The sequence below is a fragment of the Erithacus rubecula genome (assembly GCF_903797595.1).
Source record: "Erithacus rubecula genome assembly, chromosome: 33".
Taxonomy (NCBI): Eukaryota; Metazoa; Chordata; class Aves; order Passeriformes; family Muscicapidae; genus Erithacus; species Erithacus rubecula.
Window position 1 is genome coordinate 685,736 of NC_136683.1, and position 16,957 is coordinate 702,692.

Genomic DNA, 16,957 nt, shown 5'->3' on the forward strand with positions numbered 1-16,957 from the left:
GGAGTTTTGTTTCTGACTCCTTGAGCAGCTTCTTCAATCTTCTCTCAGTACCTGTGGCTCCTGGATTCAGCCCCAAATCCACCCTGAGAGTCATAAAAATAAAGCAAGCCAACAGGAGTTCTTTTTCTTTTTTCAATTGTTATCAAGTCTCCAGGGCTTGTGCAGATGCTTGGAGTCAATTTGGAGCTCTGTTTAAGTGGAAGATTTGAAAGTGCATCTCTTGACTTTATTTACCTTGGGGGAATATTTTTCTACTTTTCAGTGCAGAGAGAAACTGATAGCAGAATTTCTCAAGTGATCTTGATGCTGAATGTTTCCTTAGGAGATCTGGGCACATGGAAGAAAGAGCCTCTTGCATGGTGACCCTGTTTGGACAACCTGCTCCTCACCCCCAGCCTCACCATGTCATGATATCTCTCACCTGGGACTGACAACGCGTAATATCAAAATATCTTATAAATTTATCTTTCAATTAAAATGTTGTTAAATATTAAAATTACAGTTATATTATTCTTATTTATAACATTAGTATTCTACAGTTTTAAATCCTAATTTTTATTTTTCATATTAAAACTCTATGCATTTTCAGCAATAAAAAAAAAATTATTGGTCATTCATTGTAAATTATGCAATTCCCTTAATTAATTAGATAAGCTCTATTTGTTACTAATTTCTCCCTCTAAGATAATTCATAATATCTGCAGTTATTTTGTAATGTTTATTATCTTATTTTTCTCAGACAGGGTCAAGGTGGGCACTTCGGGGTTCAGGGAGACATTTCTGAGGCACATTTTGGGCAGTTTTGGGTCTGGGGAAAGAATTTGGAAGGAGTCTGAGAGACCAGAGGATACTTGAGGGCATTGAGGGGGATCTAAGAGAAAATTTAGGGATCCTGGGGGAAGGTCTGGGCTTCAGAGTGGCACATGAGGGTCCAGGGATGCCCTTGAGGTCAGGGAGGGGAATCTGGGGCCCTTTGGGGTCTGAGTGGGCACTTGGGGCTCTGATGGGGCTCTCTGGGGTGCGGGGGATCATGGGAGTTGTAGGCACAGGTATAGCACAGTTTGATGACGCTGTGGAGCATCATGGGAGCCCGAGGCGCAGCTGCCATGTCTGCTGGTGGGGCACAAGGCATGATGGGAGATGAAGTCTCAGCTCAACCAGCACTCTACAGAACCGTGAAGCCTGCTGGGAGCTGTAGTCCTGGAAGTGGCTCAGATGTTTTGTTTGGGGGTCCAGGAGGGCACTTGGTGGACACCTTTGCATCTGAGCCGTAACTTCAAGTCCTCCAAGTGGAAAATATGTGGTTCGGGAGCATTTTGGAGGAGCCTGGGGAGCTCGAACCAGGCCCTTTAGGTTGCGGGGCATGGCAGAAATTTTAGGTGAGTCATTGGGTTTTGAGCTGCTCTGAGCTCACGGAGAATGAGAGAAGATCAATTTGTGGAAGTTGCTGTAAGGGGCATTTATGGTGTTGGGAGCATTCAGGGGATCTGGGGAGGCTTTTAGGGATTTCCAAATGGGAACTGAAGGAGCACTTAAGGATCCTTGTGAGTCTGGGGATACTTATGGGACATATGGGGGTATTCCGGGGTTCTGTGGAGCGCGGGGCATGACAGGAATTGTAGTCCTGGCTCCAATGGGGCTCTATGGGGCTGCGGAGCATGACAGGAATTAGAGGCAGAAAGGAAAGATGTCGCCAACTCCAGACACCAACCCCGAAGCACTGATCCTCAGCCTGAACCCCCTTGGTGCAACCTTGGGCTGGCACACACCTAAGGAGTGTGTCTGTTTTCCATGGGGAAAACTAAGAGTTTTAGATTGCACGAAAAATAAGAAAAGAGAGACATCCCTCTGTCTAACTGAAGCTGGTTTTCCAAGCAAAGCAGGTCCCAAGTGAGGGAGGACAGACAGGATGGGGTTGGGGAATGTGGAGCAAGGTTGTCCACACTGGGTCAGACCTCAAGGCACAGCTTCTCTGAGCAGGCCAGACATCCTGAGGAGGGAACCAGTGTTAGTATCAATCACTAGATGCTGCAATCACCTCTACTTTAAAGAGAACAACAATAAAATACACCCTTTAAAATTAGAATGTGTATTTCTCAGAAGCTCTTTAAAATATTTCTCCACAATTGGAATAGGAAAACCTCCCGATGAACTGCACCAGACCAGAGGGAAATCAAGGCAGAACCATGATTTGTTAGGAAACCTCTCAAGAATTCATGCAGAATAAAACTCACAATATTTCTTAAAGTTTTAGTGGGTCCCTCTGAGGGACACAACTGAGAAAGTGTCCCCAGGTTCCAGGTAGAGCTGGAAACTGGAGGCAGAGATGACAGGTGGGGACAAAGAGAAGCCAAATCTTGGGGCCCTGGGGCACAGCAGGATCTGTGCCACCAAGGGCTGTGAGGACACACCTTGTCCTGAGCCACTGGGGCCTCCTGGCACAGCCCCAGCAAGGCTGGGCACTGTCACCCCTTGTCCTGCCCTCAGCATCACCCCACATCCCAGTGGCCTCAGGGATCTGCAGGGACCAGTCCCTGGGGAGCCCTGGTCAGGAATGGCCCTGGGGGCTCCTTCAAGCTCCCAGGGACTGCAGGTTTTTCAAAGGACTTTGGGTTTTGCTTTAGCCTGGGAGTCTCTGAGAGCTTTGTGCAATCACGGCCTCCAGTTATCTGCTTTAATTAGTCTCTTGAGAGCCTGTTTCAGTAACAACACTCAGTGGGGCTCAATGCCTTTAGGTGCTTCAGCTTTCAAAGGTTCTTTACTTTTTCCTTTCCACACTGACTTTCTGAGAACTGACAACACTCAGACAAAGAGAGGGTTTCAATGTTTTTTGAAGCAATCCAAAATTTTTAAGGTTTGCTACTGCAAACAGGCACAAGGTGCCAACAAGGAAATTCCTCATCCCCAAGGCAGAAATCTGCAAGCAATGTTCAAGACCTTTGCACTCCTTGGTTCCCTGAGGCCCTGCAGTGTCACAAAGGCCCCTTTGTTCCATGAGGTTCTGAACTGTCACAATGGAAATTTGGGTCCATGGGGCCCCATGGTGTCACAATGCTCTTTGTGGTTCCATGAGGCCTTGATCTGTCACAATGTACTATTGGTTCCATGAGGTTCATTGGTGTCACCATGGTCTCCTTGGTTCCATGAGGCATCACAATGTCACAACGCACCCTTGGTTCCATGAGGTTCCTGCAGCAGGACTTCCACTGTAGCACAGCAGAGCTCATCTGTCCTGTCCATCAGCTGGGTCATAACTCAGGGCATCTTCCCCCTCTCAGCAATTGCTGAGATAACCCAGGCTGGACATCCGTCCTGTCCTGAGTTCTCTCTGGTTCCAGGGAAATGGAATTCCCAGCTGACCATGAACATCTTGCCTTGAGAGCAGATTGAAGGGAGATAAGCCTTGAATTCCTGAGTGACACACATTCATTTTACAAACTATAAATGTTGCACAAAACTCTCACAAAGCAGAAGTCTTCTGCATAGTCTCTGCAAACAGGTAGGGCTTATCCCCCAAGTCTGGATGCATTTTTGTGGTTCCTTTTCCGGAAGTTGAGTGAAAGGGCTCCATGTGTACTCCATCATCATTTTGGTGGCAAGTGACATTGTTTCCTGATCTCTGCTATTTCTTCACTAGCTGTAATATAAGAATCTTCATTGTGCACTTTGTTTTTATGTATCTGTATTTCTTTTATTTATCCTGTGCAGTAAGAAGTCCATTTAAGGTCTCTTGTCTGTTAAGATTAAGGTCATTCAGTAAATAATTTCTTTTATAATATACCTAATTTTCTATTCTTAAGAACTTAGGAGAAAAAGCAATTTGAGGTGCAGGTGGCCAGAAACAGAGCTACTGCCAGAAACGTGAGCATAACCATGCACAAGGGATTTCATTACAGGAATAGTTTCAAACAAAGACATTAGAAAGGGTGATTCTGTGTTAGATATGAACACAAATAAGACGTTGACTGATGTGGAATGATTAGAGAAGAACTGGAAGAGGAAATCTGAAAAGAATGGTCTTGGGGGTTGAGTGTTTTTCTAGTACTGTGTCAATTGAAAGAATTTTTCCCATTATCATGCCAATGGAGCTGGCCAGGTTACACCCAGGATTTCTGATGACTCCAGACAAAAGGGGTCAGTAGCAGTGGCTCCTGGAGAGGCCTCTCAGGCTTCTGGGAGTGGGGGGGACTCATGTTTCCGGTGAGGGGGGGAGGAGGACGCCTTATCTTCAGCCCACACGGCCGAGCACAGGAGAGTCAGACCCTCTGTGATCACCTGCCCTGCATCTGCGCCGTTCTAGCCTCCTGCCTCTGTGGACACAGCTGATCACCTGGACACAGACGGTGAGTGAGGAGCCGCCCGCTCCAGCCCGTTCCCGCCTGAGACCAGCGTGGCTGCTGCCGCCCCCTCCCGCCTTCGCTCCCGCCTGCTTTTTGCGGCACCAGGTTTTTCTTCCAGCAGCATGACTGGGACTAAGCACAGAGACAGCGTGCTTGCATCTAAAAAGACTGAAACCGATTATCTATTCTGTTCTGTTAGAATTTTTAACAACTGCTGTTATTTTCTGCTTGTACGGTTAGATATATTAGTAAAAGAGCTGTTATTCCCACCCTTTATCTCTGCCTCAGAGTCCTTGATTCAAACAATTATAATACTTGGGGGGAGTGGAACCAAAGTCTCTATTTCAAAGAGAAACTTCTGCCTTTACTGGCAGACACCTGTCTTTTCAAACCAGGACAAATGGGAAGGCCATATGTGGGAGCCCAGAGCGTATCCCTGGCCTCCTTGGGGGTCTCAAAACTCCCCTGGCAAGGGTCTCAAAGACTCCTGAGTGAGGCCCTGGTGTCACAGGTGCTGAATTCTAACCCCTGGGGGAAGTTGTTGGCACAAAGAGAATGGAAACAAGCTGCCAAAATTTGTGAAGTGTAAATTAGATTGTTAGAACGTGGATAAATAGATTTTTTTGAATGTTTATGATAAGGGACACGTGGCCAAGATGGAGAATTTGGGGGGTAGACACCTTTTCCTCCTTCTTCTCCATGTCATCCATGTTGGGTGACACGTTGGAACTCTTGGATTGGATAGGGTCAGGGCTGGACCATTTAATAAAATTGTATTGTATTGGGAAATTTTGTAAACATGTAATATGTAGGACAAACTATATAAGATAAGCCCTGCCTTCACCAGGCAGACTCCACCATGGATGCCAGGCTGAGCAGATCCTGCTGGCTAGGCAAAAGGTACCAGAGATAAGAAATAATAAACAATCCCTGGAAAGAGAAAAAACCCGTCTCTGGCAATCTTTCTTCGGTGGCTTTGGGAGAAAACCAGGGTTTGAACCACCTTCGTGTCCCTCTGGGGAGATCTCAGGGCAAAGGAGAAACCTCAGACAGGGACACCTGGCGTCTCTGGCTGGGCAGTGACATCTGTCATCTCTGGATGCGCTGCAGCCCACAAAAGTGGGTGAGGACCTGGCCAAGTTTAGGACAAATTTTAGGAAAAAGACCTCCAAAGGGCCCCCTCCCCCCTTACAATTCCTTCCTTCACCAAGCTCGGAAAGAATTTTCTTCAGGGGAAAGTGGAAAAATCTTTTTATTAACAAAATACTAAAGAAACACTTCCCAGCACAGACCCAGATTGAGATGAACTCGGCAGATCTTTGCCGGGAAGGGCAGCAGAGCTTCTTTGGCAGACTTCCAGAGGTGGTCTCCGAAGTTCAGATCCATTTCCTCTGGAGCCGGTGCAAATCTTAGGGAGGAGGAGGGGGTGGGGGGGAAAGGGAGAGGGACAGTTTAGACAGCCGGGGGGAAAGCAGCTGAAGCAGCAGAGGTGGGGGGGGGGGGGGTGCAGGGGGGGCAGCAGAAGTAGCAGCGAAAGCAGCGAGCAGCAGTGAGCAGCAGCGAGCCGCAGTGAGCAGCAGCGAGCAGCAAGGAGCAGCAGCGAAAAGCCCCAAAAGCCGAAAAACACCCGGCTAGATAAAACAGCCCGGGGGAGGGGCTGGCAGCTCCATGATGGGGGGTAGGGAGAGGAGCTAGTCAAAACATAACCCATAACATTCCACCCCTTATCCCATATCGTGATCATTGACACACGATTGGGATACACACTTACTAAGCACAATATGAAAACTTTCTCTGACTTTCTCAAAACCTTCAACACTTACACATTTCCTCCTTCTCACTTGCTCAGGCCTTTGTCACTTACACATTTCCTTCTATTCATAAAATCTGGCATACAATGGTGGTGACACTCAACAATAATATTTGTGTACAATTTTATCCTATAATCAGACCTCCCTGAGGTACACAGCAGGTTGTTCCATCCTTCTGCATTATCCACCAAGTACATTCTGGTCCTTGAGCAAAGGCAATCCCACGAATGGGTTTGCCTGTACTCGAGGCAGGATGGATCCATACTGTCTTCCCTAGCAACCCTCTGACATGGGCCACTGGGACTTTGTCTCCGTCTACTATATTAAGGCCTTCAGACTGGGCGGGACCTGCTCGGTTGGTGGAACCTCGAGTGTTGACTAACCAAGTGTCTTTTGCCAGGTGCTGCTCCCAGTTTTTGAGAGATCCCCCACCCAATGCCTTTAAGGTGGTCTTCAACAATCCATTGTACCTCTCCACTTTACCTGCAGCTGGTGCATGGTAAGGGATATGGTACACCCACTCAATACCATGTTCCCTAGCCCAGGTGTTGACAAGCTTATTTTTGAAATGAGTCCCATTGTCTGACACAATTCTCTCAGGGGTACCATGCCTCCAAAGGACTTGCTTTTCCAGGCCCAGGATGGTGTTGCGGGCAGTAGCATGGGACACAGGGTAGGTCTCCAACCATCCAGTGGTGGCTTCCACCATGGTCAGCACATAACGTTTTCCCTGGCGGGTTTGAGGCAGTGTGATGTAGTCAATCTGCCAGGCCTCCCCATACTTGTACTTGGACCACCGTCCACCATACCAGAGGGGTTTTACCCGCTTGGCTTGCTTGATGGCTGTGCAAGTGTCACAGTCATGAATAACCTGAGAGATGCTGTCCATGGTTAGATCCACCCCTTGGTCTCGTGCCCACTTATAGGTGGTGTCTCTGCCCTGATGGCCTGAAGCATCGTGGGCCCATCGAGCCAGGAACAGTTCTCCCTTGTATTCCCAATCTAAGTCTATCTTTGAGACCTCTATCTGTGCAGCCTGATCTACCTGCTCGTTGTGCCTGTGTTCTTCATTAGCCCGACTCTTGGGAACATGGGCATCCACATGACGGACTTTCACGGGGAGCTTCTCTACCCGAGTGGCAATATCTTTCCACTCATCAGCAGCCCAAATTGGTTTCCCTTTACGTTGCCAGTCAGCCTTTTTCCACCTTTCCAGCCAACCCCACAGAGCATTGGCTACCATCCACGAATCAGTGTAAAGGTAGAGCTTTGGCCATTTCTCTCTCTCAGCAATGTCCAAGGCCAGCTGAACAGCTTTGAGTTCTGCAAGTTGACTCGATCCACCTTCTCCTTCGGTAGCTTGTGCAACCTGTCGTGTGGGGCTCCATACGGCAGCTTTCCACTTCCGGTTCATCCCCACAATGCGGCAGGAACCGTTGGTGAAAAGGGCGTAGCATGTTTCATCTGCTGGCAGCTGGTTGTACGGTGGAGCTTCTTCAGCCCGGGTCACTTGCTTCTGTTCCTCTTCATCAGTGAAACCAAAATCTTCACCTTCTGGCCAGTTTGTAATTATCTCCAAAATTCCAGGGCGATTCGGGTTACCAATATGGGCACGCTGCTTGATAAGGGCAATTTACTTGCTCCATGTGGCGTCGGTGGCATGGTGAGTAGAGGGAACCTTTCCTTTAAACATCCACCCCAGCACTGGCAGTCAGGGTGCCAGGAGAAGCTGTGCTTCTGTGCCAATCACCTCTGAGGCAGCTTGAACTCCTTCATAGGCAGCCAAGATTTCCTTCTCTGTGGGAGTGTAATTGGCTTCGGACCCTCTGTAGCTTCTGCTCCAGAATCCCAGGGGTCCGCCTCGGGTCTCATCCGGCACCTTCTGCCACAGGCTCCAAGAGAAACCATGGCTCCCAGCTGCTGAGTAAAGTACGTTCTTCACATCTGGTCCCCTCCTAACTGGGCCAAGGGCTACTGCATGGGCAATCTCCTGTTTAATCTGAGCAAAGGCTTGCTGCTGTTCAGGGCCCCAGTGGAAATCGTTCTTCTTGCGGGTAATAAGGTAAAGAGGGCTCACAATCTGGCTGTACTCAGGAATGTGCATTTTCCAAAAACCGATGGCACCTAGAAAAGCTTGTGTCTCCTTCTTGCTAGTAGGTGGGGACATAGCTGTAATCTTGTTAATAACATCAGTAGGAATCTGACGCCGTCCATCTTGCCACTTCACTCCCAGGAACTGAATCTCCCGAGCAGGTCCTTTAACTTTACTCTTCTTGATGGCGAAGCCGGCTTCCAGGAGAATTTGAATAATTTTTTCTCCTTTCTCAAACACTTCCGCTGCTGTGTTTCCCCATACGATGATATCATCAATATATTGTAGATGTTCCGGAGCTTCACCCTTTTCCAGTGCAGCCTGGAGCAGTCCATGACAGAAGGTAGGACTGTGCTTCCACCCCTGGGGTAGTCGGTTCCAGGTGTACTGCACGCCCCTCCAGGTGAAAGCAAACTGAGGCCTGCACTCTGCTGCCAAAGGAATGGAGAAAAATGCATTTGCTATGTCAATGGTGGCATACCACCTTGCTGCCTTGGACTCCAGCTCGTACTGAAGTTCCAGCATGTCTGGTACAGCAGGGCTCAGCGGTGCAGTCATTTCATTCAATGCCCGATAGTCCACAGTCAGTCTCCATTCTTCGTCAGATTTATGCACAGGCCAAATGGGGCTGTTAAAGGGTGAGTGGGTTTTACTAACCACCCCTTGGCTCTCCAGCTCTAGGATCATCTTATGAATAGGAATCACAGCATCTCGCGTTGTTCTGTACTGCCGGCGGTGTAGTATTGAAGTGGCAATTGGTACTCGTTGCTCTTCTCCCTGCAGAAGTCCTACTGTAATTGGATTCTCAGAGAGTCCAGGCAAGGTGTTCAATTGTCAGATACACTCGGCCATCACAGCTGCAATTCCAAATGCCCATCTTAGTCCTTTTGGGTCCTTAAAATACCTTCTCCGAAGGTAATCTATGCCCAAAATACATGGGGCCTCTGGACCAGTCACAATAAGATGTTTCTTCCAATCCTTTCCAGTTAAACTTACTTCCACTGCCACCAGGTTGAAGTCCTGCGATCCACCTGTCACACCAGCAATTGAAACAGATTCTGCTCCCACGTGTCTTGATGGAAGTATCGTACACTGTGCACCTGTGTCCACTAAAGCTTTATATTTCCGTGGTTTTGAAGTGCCAGGCCATAGAATCCACACGGTCCAACAAACACGGTTCTCCCTTGCCTCACCCTGGCTAGTGGCAGGGCCCCTCTAAGCCTGTTTCTCCCTCTTTTCTGGAGCATACATCTTAGAAGTTCCCTCAGGAGGATCAGACATGTCATTATCAGTATCACGTTCAGCACTTTGGCTGCGAGAAACAGGAGTGGCTTTCCTTTTGGTGGAACTTCCTCTTTCAATCTTTCCTTCCTTCAAATCTCGCACTCGTTTTGCCAGAGCAGCCGTAGGCTTCCCATCCCATCTTCTCATGTTCTCTCCAGAATCTCGCAAGAAAAACCACAATTCAGCTCGGGGAGTGTACCTCGTCTCCCAACTGGGTGAACGTCTGCGCTGGGTACCAGGGTCTCTAATCTGTACAGCTGAAATTTGGAGGAGGTCCTCCTTAATCTCCTCCCTGAGTTTCCGATGATTTTTCTCTATTTTATCTTCTAAGTCTCGCAAGCGTGTTTCCACAGCTGCAATTCTAGCATGAGTCGGGCCATGTACTGCATCTGCATATGCACGAAGCTTCTTTGCCATATCGAGTACTGTCTCATACACCTCATCTCTCTTCATTATCGCTAGAGCAGACGCATACTCAGGGGGCCCAAGCCGCACAAGTTTTCTCCACATCACCGGTGTACATGGTACCAGGTCTGGATTTCTAGTTGTTACGTCATCTGAAAAAATAATTTCTGCTACTGCCATTTCCCTGAGGCGTTGGACCCCCTGCTCTATGGTTTTCCATCGAGTCTGCTGCACATATAAGTCATCTGCACAGAGATATCTTTGTGCCACGCTATCCAGGACCCGTGCCCAAAGGCTTTGAGGGTTAACTCCCCTCATCACACCTTGGTCGATAACAGTATCATGAGACAGAGACCCCAAATGTCTCGCCTCAGAGCCATCCAAAACCGTGGCCTCACCTGCTGCATCCCAGAGACGAACCAGCCAGCTAATAATAGATTCATCAGGTCTCCGGGTGTAATCTTTTCTTAAACCACGAAGATCCTTCAGGGAAAGGGATTCATTATTAGTCTCTGCTCTTACATTAGTTGTTTTAACTCCTGATTTTACATCAGGAGGTGTTGAAGGTCCCTCTCCAGCATCATCATCATAATCATCTTCCACTAGGCTATCAGTCTTCTTGGTGCATTTCCCACTTCTCGTACTAGTAGCCACAGCCATTGGTTGGGGCTTTTTCTCCGGTTTAGCTGCTGGGTTTTGGCCTAGGGGGTTGGCTGCAACTTGAGTCACTGGGATAGGGGATAATTTATCTCCCTGTTCCCTCTCCTCTGTCTCCTGCTCTATCGTGCCTAGCAGGGTACGATATGCATGTGCCAGGGCCCAGCTCACTGCAATAATCCTTTTCTCTTTAGAACCATCCTGACACTTCCCCTTTAAGTACCTTGCAACCTCAATCGGATTTTGAATCTGTTCTGATGGGAATTCCCAAATTATGGGGTCAGAAAACTCCTTTAAAATCTGGCCCATTTTCTCCCATTTGCCATTCCACTCAAGATTCCTCCTGCCCAGCTTGACTTCCAAATCAGGAGTCCTCCCAGCCCCTTTAGAAATCTCGGCCTTAATTTTGTATAAACTGCAAATGGTGCAACAAAGACTTAACAAATTAACTGCCAAAAAGATAATGTCCTTAATATTCAGGGAGGTCTGAATATTTTCTAATACAGATGTAACTAATTCAGAGGAGAGGAAAGGAAATAAAGGCAGAAAATCCTCTTTTCCTGCTTCTCCTCTAAGAAATAACACAAGCCATGATTTATATATTCCTGAAGCCGATTCTAACATTCTTATAACTCTCTTATATGCCATTATCACCAAGCCTAGCCCGATGAGTATTTTGGTTAATACCCCTTTAATACAAAAACTTCGTATTAAAGAGAGCACCGGAGCTATCTCTGGATAGGTAAACAAGCCCAACGACCACAACGGTATTAACACTTCAAAGAAACTTAATAACCACCCATACAGGCAGGCTCCCACAACAAAAGACATTCTGGATTCAATAGACATACCAATACCAACAGTTGCAAACAAAATATTATTAGAATAAAGTTTTTTCCACTTTTCTGGTTTCCCCGTACAGGCCACCAAAATTAATTTGTCCAAGTTTGGGACAAATTTTAGGAAAAAAGACCTCCAAAGGGTCCCCTCCCCCCTTACAATTCCTTCCTTCACCAAGCTCGGAAAGAATTTTCTTCAGGGGAAAGTGGAAAAAACTTTTTTATTAACAAAATACAAAAGAAACACTTCCCAGCACAGACCCAGATGAGATGAACTCGGCAGATCTTCGCCGGGAAGGGCAGCAGAGCTTCTTTGGCAGACTTCCAGAGGTGGTCTCCGAAGTTCAGATCCGTTTCCTCTGGAGCCGGTGCAAACCTTAGGGATGGGGGGGGGGGAAGGGAGAGGGGCAGTTTAGGCAGCCGGGGGGGGGGGGGGGAAAAAGCAGCTGAAGCAGCGGAGGGAAGGGGGGCAGGGGGGCAGCAGAAGCAGCGGCAAGCAGCAGCAGCAGAAGCAGCAGCAGAAGCAGCGGCAAAAAGCCCCAAAAGCCGAAAAACACCCGGCTAGATAAAACAGCCCAGGGGAGGGGCCGGTAGCTCCATGGTGGGGGGTAGGGAGAGGAGCTAGTCAAAATACAATCCATAACACTCTTCAAGGGTTGTTCCCAGACAAAAGTAGCCAGAAGAGAGAGGTCTGGCGTGCCTTGTTCCTCTGGTGATTTTCTTACACTATGAACTGGATGTCTTTATTTGAAAACACCTTGGAGAGGGCCCAGAGATCTCCAGAGGTGGGGTTTGGAGGCCTCAAGTAAATGACCACTATATAGGGACAAATAAGCTCTGTGCTCAGTGGAGTGGAGACTGGGGACTGCAGAGGAGAGCCCTGGGAGGGATTGCAGGGCCATTTCAGAGATAGTGGATCATTTTGACATAGTGGAAAACAGACAGAGAAAGAAAGCATTGATGCCATGAACAGCTGAGGCAGTCCAGACTGAACACAAGGAGAAAGGAATTTCTGTCTCCAAGAAGGGCTGTGGTGCAACATATTCCCCAAAAGTAGTCTGGAGCAGCCCAAGGCTTTGGGTGTCCTGGCAGAGGCAGGCAGGATGCAGAGCTATCAGCAAAGGAGGGGGTCAGTGAGGTGGAGCAGCTGGGGGATGTCGACAGCCTGCAGGGACAGAGGCACAGGGCATGGACACCGTAGGACAGCCTGGGCTGCAGAGGGCACAGGGATGGGCAGCAGCTGAAAGGCCCTGCCAGAGCCAACTGCTGCAGCATTTGGGCCATGACTGCTGGCCCTGGGCCTGAGGCCAGCAGAGGAAAAGTGAGCCTTGCTGTGCTGGGGCCTCATTGCCTCCTTGTCCCTGCTCAGCAGCCTGGCAGGGGCCGCCCCATGGTCCTGGCCTGGGCATTGCACATCCCCAGAACCCAGTGGCCCGGGAAGAGCCCTGAGCAATGAGGGAGGAACAGGATCTGCCTTGACAGGGGCTGGGACTTAGCCTTGGCCCTTTGCATTCCTGAAACACATCCAGGTTTGCTCAATCTCAGAGACACCTTTCCCTTGTTCGTCCCCATCTGTCATCAGTGCCATTGTTCTACTCTAACTGCAACCTTGGGACACATTTTCAGTGGGACCCGTTAAAAAGTGCTCAATCTTAGGAGTTAGAATTTAACTTCATGTTATTGAGAAGTTTCTTTGAGCGGTTTCTCAAGGACTGAGTCTGATGTAAACAGCACCAATTGCCCAAGAGCATCATTAAAAGTCCTTGTGCTGTATCTCTGCTGCTGAGCTGAGCTGGGCTCCTGACAGAGAGGCAGCTCCCAAGGTAAAGTAAGAAAAGCTTCAAAAAGACATTTCTGCTGAGAAGCTGCTCCTCTCCCAGCCCAGCAGGGCTCAGGGCACTGCCTGCAGGCACTGAGGGGACAGGAGCCAGGCACAGACAGGCTGAAGGCAATCAGGACTGGGAAGACATTGAGCTGAGACTTCACTTGGGGAAACATCTTCACAGTCCTGGGCATGGTGAGTGTGTGGGTGCAGGGCAATGTCCCCTGTGCTCCTGGAGGAATCTCCTGGAGCCAGCACAGCCCACAGCCTGGGGGATGTGTCAGGAGGACTCTCCTATTTTCTCTGCAGCACAGGAGGAGGAGGAGGATGTGCTGGAGAGCAGGGCTGCCCTGGGCACCATCAGAGAAACAGGGCAGGATGGCTCCTGCTGCAGGAGCTAAAGCTGGGGCTGCAGCCAGGGCTGCCCAGGGCTGTCCTGCAGAGCAGCTCCTGCAGCCCTCATGGCTCTTGGCCAGCCCAGGGCATGTGCCACCTGCCAGGGGCAGCTCTCAGCCTGCCTGGCAGCTCCCCATGGGCTGTGGGGAGAAGTTGGAAGTGGAAAGAGCCACCCCCATCAGGGCAGATTCCTCCTGCTGTGCAGATGGTGCTGCATGGCCAGGGTTGCTCTCAGCTTTCTCTCAAGGAAAGGAATAGAGGCTGTCAGGTGTGTCTGTGTCACTGAGACTCCTGCACTGTCCCACTGGGGATCAGCAGATCTGCCTCAGATCTTCCTCACAAAGTGCCTCCTCACCCTCTTCTGCCTACAGACAGCACCAGAAAGACTATAGCTTTCAGCATCTCAGTTTGTCTGAGCTGCTCTTAAGGCCCTGCTGCTGGGAGATGCCCCTGGGCAGCACCCTGTGTTGGGAGGGGTGTGCAGGGCAGAGATGAGCCCCCAGGGGTGGGCTGGGCTCTGGGAGCACTGGTAGGGACAAGGCTTGGATAGGAAGAAACAGCTCCCAGTAACCACAACTCCAGGCAGCACAAAGACAGACAAACCTTTGGTATCCCTCCCTCTCCAGCTGCACGGGGAAAGAGAGAAAGGTTTGGGGAGATTGTCTTTGAATCTGGGGCCTTCAAAAAGTCCACTTTATTTTTCAAGCACGTTGTAATTGTGATCAACCTGAAGACGAGAGACGTGTAATGTGCACTAGGCAGCTGTGTAGCACCAACGGGTGTGACTGCCCTGCAGCACTGGAAACCCTATTTTCCCACTGGGATCCCCACAGTTCAGGTTGAGAGCAATGCAGAAGATGAGAAAGTAACTCAGAAGCACAAAACTGAACTGAAATAAAAGTTTTTATTTCAGTTCCCACACAGGAAGAAAAGTGGTTTTAAGAGAATTCCTAATATAATTGCACAGGATTGACCCAAGGAAAACTATTCCAGCTTTTTAATGTCTTCTTTCAACAGTCCACCATGCCCAGAGTGATGAAATGTCCAACAGCAGCTCCATCAACCATTTCCTCCTGCTGCCATTGGCAGACATATGGCAGCTGCAGCTCCTGTACTTCTGCCTCTTACTGGGCATCTCCCTGGCTGTCCTCCTGGCCAACAACCTCATCATCAGCGCCATAGCCTGTGGCCACCACCTGCACACCCCCATGTTCTTCTTCCTGCTCAACCTGGCCCTCACTGACCTGGGCTGCATCTGCACCAATGTGCCCAAAGCCATGAACAATTCCCTCTGGGACACTAGGAACATCTACTCTGGATGCGTGGCACAGGTATTTTTCTTTGTGTTTTTCATTGAAACAGAGTATTGCCTCCTGACCATCATGTGCTACGACCGCTACGCGTCCATCTGCAAACCCCTGCACTATGGGACCCTCCTGGGCAACAGAGCTTGTGCCCACATGGCAGCAGCTGCCTGGGCCAGTGGCTTTCTCTATTCACTGCTGCACACAGTCAATACATTTTCCCTGCCCCTGTGCCATGGCAATGCTCTGGACCAGTTCTTCTGTGAAATCCCACAGATCCTCAAGCTCTCCTGCTCCAGATCCTATCTCGGGGAACTTGGGCTTCTTGCTGTTTCTGGCTGTTTAGGATTTGGCTGTTTTGTGTTCATTATTTTCTCCTATGTGCAGATCTTCAGGGCTGTGCTGCGTATCCCCTCTGAGCAGGGACGGCACAAAGCCTTTTCCACCTGCCTCCCTCCCCTGATTGTGCTCTCCCTGTTTATCAGCACTGCAGTGTTTGCTCGCCTTAAGCCCCCCTCCATCTCCTCCCCATCCCTCGATCTGTCACTGTCAGTTCTGTACTCGGTGGTGCCTCCAGCCCTAAACCCACTCATTTACAGTTTGAGGAACCAGGAACTCAAATCTGCAGTGTGGACACTGATGACTGGCTGCTTTCAGGAACATTAAACTACATTTTCTGCAAAACAATTGTAATAAAAGTCATGTTTGATACTTTTTCATTGTTAAGTTATTGGGCTTTTTTCTTTTGATTTAGTTTCTTCATACATTTCAGAAAGAAGAGCCATTCTTTTTGGCATTTCTTATTTTATTTCTCACCACCTTCCCTGTGTTCTCAGTTTGTGTCAAGAAAGAGCTGTGCTCTTGGTGGCTTTAAACAAACTAAAGGATCTCTCTCTCCAAGCAAAGTCTTCACCAGAGTTCCCCAATTTGTTCCCTTCTCTAGAGCTGCAGCAGCAATGTCTGTGTGCAGAGCTGGGGCAGATCAGTGCTGGCACAGCAGTTGTGCCCAGCAGCAGCACTTGGTGCTGCCAGTGCTGCTCCCATGCCACTGCCCCACTTCCCTCCTGCCCCTCATGTTGCTGCAGGGCCTGAGTGCTCTCGGGGCTGGGCACAGCCCTGGGGGTGGCAGTGCCAGGGCTGCAGCAGGGACAGGCCATGGGCACTGCTGGGGCAGCGCTGACACCTCAGGACAGGGCCTGGGGGCTCCAGGCTCCTGCAGCCCTGGCCTCTCCCCCAGCTCACACGGCTGCCACATCCTTGCGGGCACAGACATGGCAGCACTGGCTCAGGAGCCCCTGTTTGCATTGCACAGAGCAGGCGTCAGCACACCCATGGTGCTGCTGTGGGGAGATGGAGCTGAGTGAGCACAAATGCCATCAGCCCCTGGGACCAGCAAGGGCTGGGGATGGGAGGGACACCACTCAGGTTTGTTGTGGCCTTTGAAGTGAGGCAGAAAATTTGTTCCCATGAGCTGTGACTTTCCTGTCCCACTGCAGACACTCTTGCTCAGAGCCAGCGATGCCTGGCAGCTACCCCCAAACTGCCTTGAGCATTTCCTTTGCTTCACCTTTGCCTTCTTTTCTCTTCGTGGTACCAATTTCTTCCTATTGCCCATCTCTGTCCCCTCCCCTATGAAAAGCCCATTCTTGTTTGCCCTTTCCTGTCTGGCCCCACTCCCCATTTCAGTTTTTGAGCTGGAACCATGAGAATGTCCCTTGGGAAACAGGATCATCCTACAAGTGCTTCAGGAATTGTCTGCAGGCTCCTGCAGTGCCTTGTGCTGCTCCATTGCCAGAGGCACCACAGACCAGGGGGCACATTTTGGCTGCTGCATCTGGGTGTGGGGCTCCCTGTTCTGGGCAGTGAGGAGGGGCTGGAGAGGCTCTGCAGGACTGACAGGATGGGCTTTGGGGCCTGGGAGGAGAAGCTGAGGGACCTGGGCTGCTGGACCTTCTGAAGAGGAGGCCCAGGGCTCATCCTGAAACTGCTCCAGGGATGGTGTCAAAG

At 49.7% G+C, this 16,957-nt stretch overlaps 2 protein-coding genes across 2 annotated transcripts in view; one reads left to right on the forward strand and one right to left on the reverse strand.

The window, feature by feature from the left end:
• Window positions 1-16,957, reverse strand: part of LOC306813838 (Fc receptor-like protein 4) — a gene marked incomplete at its 3' end in the record, with an annotated part of 303,919 nt that overhangs the window by 206,245 nt on the left and 80,717 nt on the right. The gene's annotated exons all lie outside the window — the stretch shown is intronic.
• LOC306813836 (olfactory receptor 14I1-like) lies at window positions 1,364-15,616 on the forward strand (the record flags this gene model as incomplete). The annotated part of the gene is made up of 2 exons (XM_079329497.1): window positions 1,364-1,379; window positions 14,736-15,616. 2 exons carry the CDS (start codon window positions 1,364-1,366, stop codon window positions 15,614-15,616), a joined length of 897 nt encoding a protein of 298 aa, XP_079185623.1.